The sequence below is a fragment of the Saccostrea echinata genome, unplaced genomic scaffold, assembly GCF_033153115.1.
Source record: "Saccostrea echinata isolate AGI-Se365-2 ecotype Australia unplaced genomic scaffold, CSIRO_AGI_Sech_v1 ptg000014l, whole genome shotgun sequence".
Taxonomy (NCBI): Eukaryota; Metazoa; Mollusca; class Bivalvia; order Ostreida; family Ostreidae; genus Saccostrea; species Saccostrea echinata.
This window is the reverse complement of record NW_026889763.1, coordinates 12279346-12289742: the sequence shown is the minus strand read 5'-3', so window position 1 is coordinate 12289742 and position 10397 is coordinate 12279346. Positions and strand designations below refer to the sequence as shown.

At 32.3% G+C, this 10397-nt stretch overlaps 1 protein-coding gene across 1 annotated transcript; it reads left to right on the top strand.

The window, feature by feature from the left end:
• Positions 1-876: 876 nt before the first annotated feature.
• LOC133186499 (uncharacterized) lies at positions 877-1848 on the top strand. Its single transcript, XM_061321735.1, has one exon. It carries the CDS (start codon positions 877-879, stop codon positions 1846-1848), a length of 972 nt encoding a protein of 323 aa, XP_061177719.1.
• Positions 1849-10397: the final 8549 nt, after the last annotated feature.

The window sequence follows — 10397 nt, the reverse complement described above, 5'->3', positions numbered from 1 at the left end:
AGGTTGGAAGAACTGCATTCGCTCTCGGTGAAATTGAATCAAAATTTATCTATTCTAAAATTTAAATTAATCAGTATATAAATTCATATTAAATTAAACTGACAAACGACTTGATTGTCTGTATTAAAAAAAGTAAATTTTCGTGCGAGGATCGAAACAAAAACTTCTCGATTCCTGAGTGCCCTGGACGCATACTAATGAGCTATCATTGCAACACGAGCAATATGGATTTCATAACGAGATAAAGCACCGCATTTACACCATGAGGCTGTTTTGGAAAATTTTCAATTTTGGGTCTTTGGGTCTCTTCCCATTTTTTCCAAAATGTTTGCTAATTTTTTTTAAAAAAATCAAAATGCACACAAATAACGTTTTCAAATCATGGGAAGATTACCCAGAGGTGGCAATTTTTTTTTTTTTTTTTTTTTTAGGAAAAAACGTTGTTTTAAAATGTAACATTTTCCACCAGATGACGTATTTGTCATATTCAATTTTTTTTTTTTTTTTTTGCAAATCAAGACACAATATCGGGAAATATTCCCTTTTCTTTTTCACAGGAATTCGATACATCAAAAGAATGCTAAAATTCGTTTGAGAGATCAATGGAATTTCCACATTTCAAATGCGCCCAGATTCCTGCCGAATGCCAAACAAATACACCCTCGTTCTTTTTATATAAGTACTAATAGGTAATAGAAGCAGAAAAAGCCCAGTAGCAATCTAATACTAGGAAACCCCTTTCATTAGTATAGTATTAGTATATTATTTGTTTCTAGGAAATGCTTTTTAGAGTTTAATCTTAAATGAGTATGGGCATATCCACCCCAAGAAAATTACAAATCATTAATAATATAAAAACACTATTTGTTTCAGAACATGGCACACAAACGAGAAACAGTTGCAGTATTTGTTGTATTCTGTTTCCTAGTATACATTTCTATGAACATGATGACAAAGAAAGACTACGATTTAAAAGAAACAGCCGTAAAATTGCCTACATGTGAACTTCCTGAAAATCTTTTTAGAAACGAACAACCATCAACAATACGGAAACCAAATTTACCACAGGTCATACCTATTTTACCCATTACAAAAAGGAACAAATGCATTGACAAGGTAAAATGGAATCATGCATCAGACTTTTCATACTTCTATATACCATCTTTTCATTTCTGTGTCAATAGTAATATCCATCCAGAAAAAGTTCAACAATTTCATTTCGAACGACTTGTTAATACTGGTAATTACAACATCACATCTTCATTTTTCTCTTTTCTGAAAAGGAAATCTGATGTTGTTATAATTGAAATCGGAGGTTACACGGGTCAGACTCTACAGAAACTTATTCCTGTAACTGGTGCCAAACACTATGTAGTTATAGAACCTGTTCCTAGTTTCTACAAGACACTAAACAAGAATATTCAGACTTTAAATTTCAATACAAGTGTAAAAACATATAATTTTGGCCTCTCTGGAAATCGCACGGAATTGGACGTAGAAGTAGTCGGAGACGGAACAAAAATGTTAAAAAAATCAATCTTAAACACGACTGAAAAGGTTCAATTAGTGGGTGTTTTGGATTTTTTCATTCAACTAGGAGTGGGATGTCATAGAATAGACCTTCTGACTGTTAACTGTGAAGGCTGTGAATTTGATGTTTTAGAGAATTTGTTGTCCACGAATCTGATTCAGAAATTCGATTTCATACAATTTCAGCCCCATCATTCTGCTCCTAATATAGGAAATTTTCTGTGCCGCTATTGCAGACTGCGTCAACTTCTCGCACGTACCCACGAGGTGGTATACAAGTTCCCTTTTCTATGGGAAGTCTGGAAAAGAAAGGAATGATATATATACTTGTCAAAAGTCCCCACTTTTCTTATCTTAAAAATTTAAAAACCCTAATGTCAATTTTTAAGTAGTTTTAAATTTTGACTGCAATATGCAATGCTTACCTGTCAAGGTCAGAAAAATTGTAATAGAATGTGTATTTACTCTACCGTGACCATTTTTGTTGAAAAACATGAAATGCGAGTTCCATGTGTTTTGGGTGTATTTTTCAAAATTTGTTGCTTCCATGTGTTCATTACCTTTTGATGTTTCCGCAAAACATAAAAAACAATCTGAATAAAATGTGGTGCATGTCCACACAAGAATGTGCAAGAAAAGTTAACATGGTTCAAGCTGGGTGTAGTTCACGAGAGGTTCGTTTTCTTTCACTATATGCAATTTTTTTGGTTAGAACCTTTAAAAATACCGTCCAAAAGACCAAGAAAGCTTACTTGAATGCCTTAAAATTATTAGAAGTCGCTAGATTTTTCACAGAGACCACAAAACCATCCTATGGCTTATCCGGAAATTCACTGGAACCGGAAGTGTAGACGTAGTGTAACGACACATCAACAGGACTACTTCATAAGAATTACAAACTATTGTGAAAGGAACCTAACTGCATATACAACTACACGGCACACTTTGAAAATTCATCGAAGTCTGTCTGTTCAGACTTCCGTCTCTAAGAGATCAAACTGTACGGAACAAAAAGGGGGGAGTGAGGAACGCATTTAAGGAGAGACTTAATATTGTCGGCAAGGCACAGACAATTTCGGTTAGTCCCCTTGACATACACACAGCATGTTTGGGATAAAATAGACCGGAGAGTGAGACAGCTTTTTCAACCACGGAATCTAGAGGAACTAGAGGGAAACCTTGTCAACACATGGAATAATCTTCAATAAATGTTTTTTTTTTCTTTAATTCTGTGAAATTGTGGAGTAGCAGATGCATTACTGTTAATTCGTTTGAATGGAGGATAAATACAGCATTGAATGTTGTGAATTTTAAAGCAATATGAGCTGCATTTTTGAGAATTTTATTTTGCTGTTAAAATGTGTTATTATGATAAATTTGTATGTAATTTAAACCTTTTTGATCAATTAGACAGAAATAAAGTATCAAATTGTTTCAGAATAAAGGATTCTGTACAATCAAATATATAGTATTATATAAGAAATCAATATTGTACAGGACGACAATAACGTAATTTTGCTTCAATCAAAGCTTATAAATAGTTCTTCTATCGCCGATATGAACAACAGAAGTTTATATACGTTCTTTTTTTGTGTCATTGAAACAGTTAATTACAATTTTGCAACAAAAATTTCTGACATCAAAGTTGCAGCTCATATTGCTCTAAATTCTAGGGTTTCTAAACTTTCCTGCATTTTGTGATAAAGCTTTTCAATCAAATTTGCTAGAGTGAAAAAACAAATTGTTTTGTTACTTTTTATCCTACACAATTATTAATCTGTCTTGTCAAAATAATTCAATATTAAAACTTTGTTAAGCATAAACTTGCCCTGGGACATAGAAATTTTGATATATATATATATATATATATATATATATATATATATATATATATATATATATATATATATATATATATATATATATATATATATATATATATATATATATATATACTGTATACAGGGAAATTTTCGCCCCCGTTTTATTTTCGCCTCTTTCGTCCTACTCACAGGTGGGCGAATTTAAAACGGTGCGAATTCAAAGAACATAGTATAATTTTTTAAACAGAAATGTGACTGGGCGAATTTAAAAAGGGACAAAATTGTTTGCAAGTTTGAAAGGGCGAAAATAGCACGGGGCGAAAATAACCCTGTATACAGTATATATAAAGAGAGAGAGAATTTGGAGATAAGGATTCTCAGGATGAACTTCATTTCGGTAATTGGTCAGTAAGTGATGTGTTAATTACTGTTTAAACAGTATACACAGTGTGTCAGTACCAAGCCTATTCTTTCTTTCTTTATAATGAGTGATAAAATGGTTCATATTTTTCTGATGTTATGTATGCTATTTATGCACTGATAATGCAATACTGTCAATGGCAAAGAAAAAGGCACAATATATGCAATACATTTGGAATCTTTACAGCAATTGTAATATTAAATACAATGAAAAGCAATAATTTCAATGTTTTGTCTATAACCGTTATGATGTAAAATTCGTCAAAAATTTCAAGAACAAATCGTCAAAATATTATAAACCCTCAGCCTTTTGCCTTTTGTCCTCTGGTGTATAGGGTTGATACAGGATGTGCTATGGAAAAGGGTATGTATTATTCTATATATACTTCAATTATTTTATCACACAAAGTTTCGCAGCATAATTATGCTTCCCTTCGAAGAAGGGAGGGCCTATTGCTTTACTGCTGTCTGTCAGTCGGTCTGTCTGTCTGTCGGTCCACCAACAGTTTCCGTTCAATTTCTTCGCAGAAGTTGCACATGCTGTAATTAAATTTGGTATACAAATTTCATAAGAATATCTAGGTCAAGTTCCGTTTCGAGCAATCTTTGACAGAGTAATGCCCCTTGGACGTACAAAAATTCCAGTTATTTGCAGTTTCCTTTTATTTTCTTCGCAGAGATTGCACATACTGAAATGAAATTTGGTATATACAGATTTATCATAAGAATATCTAGATCAATTATTTTGAATCCATTATTATTTCCTCCAAATTTCATTTACGTAACCACTGTTTCCAAATAAGAGAAATTGTTATGTGTATACATGTTATTTTTCAAATTGCATAGTATGAATTTTCACTTTTAGTGACAAATTATATTGTTTCGAGTTAAATTCCACATCTTATTATAAAAGAAATAAATCTTTCGGAATATCAATGTGAAAATAATTGAAATATTATTTACATTATGAGTTAGCATTTTGCTTATGAGGAGTCCATTGGTAACTTGATAAGACAGGATAACAGGTTTTGGTTGATCGCACGCAAAAGAAACGAGAAACGATTTATGGAACATTTTAATGACTTCAAATGCACCAATGACAACTAACCCATGTAAAATACTTCTAGTTATAGAGGACCTAGATAAAGCATGTAGTAAACCAATCAGCTCCCTTAAAGGGGATGTAGTTTTAAACTGTTAGTTTGGATTTTTAGATCTAATTTTTATATCATAAACTACTCTTATGATAACCTGGAAATGAAGGCAAGGGCAATTTATATTTTTGAAATGCTAAGAAAAGCTTAAATATCCCAATTTTCCATCATTTGCTGGAAAATATATCTATAATAAATATAAATAAAATATATATATTATAAAGAAGCAGTCTGTATGATGTTGATCTATCAGAAGCTTTCGGATATCAAAAGCTTAATTCTCAAAAATACAGTATCATCAGAAAAGTAAATGGAGACGGACAAAGGACCGTTTCCGAAATCTTTACGAATCTTTACAACAGTTTTTGTAAGTGTGGGAACCATACATACAGTCCTGACAGAACATTAAGATATGAGAATTTCTGCAAAGGGAATCCAAAATCAAAGGTACTGACTGATAAAAAGAAGGAAAATCAATTTGACTTTTATTATCAGTTCTTTGTATTTTAAAGAATGTGATATTTATTACGACGCATGAAACTTATTTATAACTCATCTGTATTTCACTTAGACCATCAAAGTAAATAGCAATCTTCAGCCTTGAAGCGGAGAACATTTAATCCCTATTCAGTGGAAGGATTGAAAATCATCAACAAAATGTACAGATATTTTATGGAGATGTGTGGAATACCATAATGAATCCGAAATAAAAGCCAGCAGGACTATGACATATTTGTTTCATATATTGATATTTTACTGAATAGAAATACATACATGGCATCTTATCGGTTAAACATTTCGACAAACATGATGATATCAACTTTTCTATATTCAGCTTTCTATATTTAAGGAAAAACCGTATAGTTTTTTGGTTTTATTTTTTGATCAATCAGTTTGCCTGCGTGATAATTTGCATGAACGTGGAAGGCGTTGTCATAAGACAAAAAAGTTTTTATATTTATGTTTTTACCTGATTCTTGATTCATTAAAAAACAGCTCAATAATAAGAAATCGCAGCATCACCGCCCAGTGTATTACTAAGCAACACACAGCGAGAAAGCATGCAGTTCTGTTAAGTGTTGAGCAAATCGCTTTAAGAGGTTATAGATTTATTACCTTATTTTTATATTTATCTCGGCCACGTAAATATTTACCATTATCACCTACATATTTTGTTTACGACTTGCAATAGAGCATGTTCTTTCTAAACAAAGGGAAACAAAGGGAAATTACTAACAAAGAAACTACTGTTAAACAGTTGACAAGTCAACATTTCGTCAATTATTCGGTCGTCACTATGCCTGTTTCCACAGACAATCTATTATTGATGTTGACTAACGTTTTTTATTCAAACTGTTATATAGGTCATTATTTACATACTGATATGTCTACGGATTACTTGGTTTACATGATCAAGACAAGGGCCTCGGACAACAGGATATGCCACAGGAAGAAACAAGACCTTTCAGTTAAAACTGAAAGGCGCCATTCAGTGACTTTTCAGTAGCCATTCAGTCACTGAATGGCAGGTACATTTCAGCCAGGCAGGTACCTTTCAGTAACCTTTCAGCCACAGGTAACTTTCAGTCACCATTCAGCGGACACACTTCAGCTATGTTTCAGTGACCTTTCCGTTGTCTTTCAGTCGCCTTTCAGTGACCTTTCCGTCATCTCTCATTGACCTTTCAGTTGTAATTCAGCAACCTTTTCATCGGCTTTTCATAAGTTTATCAGTAATTATTCCTTAAAAGTTTTTAAATAAAATTATTCACATCTTTAAATGTGTTTTTTTTTTATTGTGATAAAATTCAGATACATAGAACTGGTAATGGTTAGATGTTCAATTGTCTTTAAATTGTTTGCTTAAATGTTAAATTGTGAATATTAACTATAACATTTATGTTTAAATATAATTCTATTAACATTTAAGATTACAATTCAACTGTGCACTCATAAAATCCAAATGATTTTCGAATTTTAATTTGTTGCATGAAAAGTGATTTAGGAAAAGAAAATTATTCAAATGATGAAAAAAAAATATTCGTATCAGAATTTAATTGACGGAAAAAGAAAAGTCTTATTAATATTTATCTTTCTATAAAATCTCTAAATCAGTGATAAATATTTTTCATAAGCTTATTCAGTTTAATAAGTTGTTAAATGATTAAGCAATCAATCAATCTGAAAAAAAAAATCGATGATATCGGTCAAAATGCTTTCAATATAAACAAGAAAACATTTTTTTTTCCAGCTCAAAAATAATTTTTCATTATTTTATATCCATCTAACACAGAGTATAATACGGTTAGTTTTCATGGAAATATCTGGTAATGAAAGATGATACAGAATTAATTATTAATGCCTTTTCTGGAAGAAACTTAGTATTGTAAATTTTGTTTCTTAATTGTTAAAATCGCATGATAATTCAGCTTGTCAAGATATCGTTTTAAAAATTTACAACTTTTTCTGAGGTGAAGATCTATCTTGAATCATTTCTTTGGGGGGAAAAACAAAACAGTTACCCGTCGCCAATAATTGTCATAATCCCGATAAGAGATGTGTAATTAATTTGTCTGACCCAAAATACGTGCAATTAACATAGAATATACAAAATGTATACAAGATATATACACATTGCCCAGCTCCTCGATACAACAGGTGCACTGGGTGTCCCAATTCGATTTCTACAAATGTATTGATTTTAAATCGCATAGTTTTCAATAAGACGCCGTGGAATGATGGATAAAGTCACAGACTGCCGCGGTTCGACCGTGGCTTTCTTCAAGAATTTTTTTGTTTTATTCAATTTTTTTATTCAAAAATAGATTGATTTAATACCACTGTAGCAAGAAAACGTGAAATAAAATTTCTAGGTTAAAAAATAAGCCGATTATTCAATAAAGAGATACAACTGAAAGATAGAATTTTTTGTAAATTACGTTTTTTATTGTTTAAGTTGTCTTAAAAAGTGCGTAATTTTCCCTATTCAGATGCATTGTGATAGACAAAACTTGCTTTTTCGAATTTTAAATCCTAGTTATACTCTGAAATAATTTAAAAGATACATGTCCACTTTGATATTTTTTATATATGCTTAAAAAATCCCGTTATGGACAGAGTAATGAGCCCGGAAACATGGAGAATTAAAACTTTACTTAGATACGGTAGGGCATAGTATTTGTCAATCAATATCTCCAGAATAAGGTAAGAAACCTAATGATATAACTGCTGTAAGATATATGGGACATACTTAATTAGAAATATACAAAGTATGAAAATAACAAATATTTTTTCATCTCAAGGTCCTTCTCCTCCTTAAATGCAGGACAACGGCGTCAAGGATTGACGTAAAATTATGTGACGTCATAAACGTTCAATTGAGCACTTTAGCGCAGCTCGTCTCAGAGGAAACGAGCCATCGGACTTCGGCGTGACCATCGGACTTTGGAGTCTTATATACAGTGCCCACAACTGTGCAATCCGGCACACTGGACTTTCCGACCTCATATTTTATTCCCAAAAATTTCTTTATAATTTATATAGAATAAAACACTGTATATTCCGACCACTGTACATTCCGAATTCCGGCGCTTTTTTGCCAACAAAACTAGATAATTACATTCTGAGTTCACCTGGGTAATCCGACATAATTACACGGGTGTACCGTAATTAGCCGCTGGCCAGGTGACATGAATGTCCCGTATTGCATGGTCACATGATTGGTCTACTTAGAGAGTAGTTAATTACATGTTCGAGGTTGGAAGTGTTTATGTAAGCAATTATTGAACAGGTTTTTTTTTTAAAATTTAAAGATTAGTCAATCAATTCTCTTTTGTTATCAATTTTATTCTCGCATTGACAAAATAGTATCCACGCGACAGAAAATAAAAAGCGTACAGTCATGATATTTAGATCGCTTTTACCTGACAAAGTAAATAAGATTTTTGCTTGAAATTAAAATCAAACATGTACAGACTGTGGACAAAAGTATCGGAACGATTTACGACGTCGTTCCATTTTTGGAAAAATACTCGCACTTGATTCGATGCTTAAAATAGCCACATTACGTAAAAGCTAATAAAAATAAATTACATTACATCTTGTTTTTAATTGGTGAAATGCTGGTCTAAATGCTTCATCACTTTTTCTCCAGACATACACTTTATTGTCACTGCCAATAACAACTTGACTCTAGTCTGAAAAAATTACCCTTTTCCAGTCATCGTCAGTCCATGTTGATTTTGCTCGACACCATACTACTTTCCCTCTGACTGTTTACCGGGGATATCCTTATTTTTTTTCTTACTGACACAGCGATGATATTTCTGATTCTTCAGAAAACGCCACACTGTCTTTTTGGACAAATTTCTGTTTTCATTGATGTTGAAATTATTCGTTAAATCAGCCAACGGAGTTTTCCTGTTAGTTTTCACTTGTCGCAAAATTTTTCGTCCGTCACGATCGCTCAGACTTTTCTTTCGACCTGTTTTCGGGGCAGTTTTAACAGTTCCTCGTTCACAAAAATTTCTATAGATTCGAAGCACAGTTATTTTAGACATTGTCAACATATCTGCAACTTTCTGAAAAGAATTTCCATTCTGAACAAACGTAACAACTGATTTTTTAAGACCATCTGATGCATATTGACGATTTGAAGCCATGATGTTTGGGATGGATTTACTTACTTTTATATTGCAGACGACAATAATGACGTAGTTAGTGTAAACAGGAAACAGTCATCATTCTAAAAATATCCGAGGTGTAGCATTAAATCGTGTCTCCACCGAAAATGCCAGCTATAAATAACGCGAACATTTGCAGTCATATATAACATAACGTAAATCGTTCCGAAACTTTTGTCCACAGTCTGTAGTCAGAGTCCTTCATAAAAACATGTTGCGAAAAAATGAGTACGGCGAATTACTGCGTAACACGAGGACAATACCAAATTTGAAGGCAGTATCTTGTATAATAGAATACGTTTCATTTCCGGGTTAATACACACTGATTCAAGCGAGATTGTGCACATAAAAGATTTGCCAGAAGCAAAAGATACCAAGTTAAGTTGCCAATTAACGACCCGTTTGTATGAAAAATTGCGTGACGATATTAATAGCACAATCTATGTTGAGAAGTAAACAATGGACAAAAATCGGAGAGAAATGTAGTGTAGAAAAAATAATACCACAATGTAGAGAAGGTAGACGAAATATTTACTTAAATATCTGTTGTCAGTAAGTAAAATGTCAAAAATTAAATTGCGACATCTCGAAGCGATCGACAGTTCCATATGTTTTAAAAAAAATCATCGTATATTACTATAGAGTTTACTAAACAAATTCTATCACAAAAGCTGTTTCTCAAAGAAAAGGCAAGGCATACTTTATACAACAAAGAAACACACAATTATGCAAACAGTTTGACAATTAATTACATACACTTGTACTTTAAACTTAATGAAGAATGATAA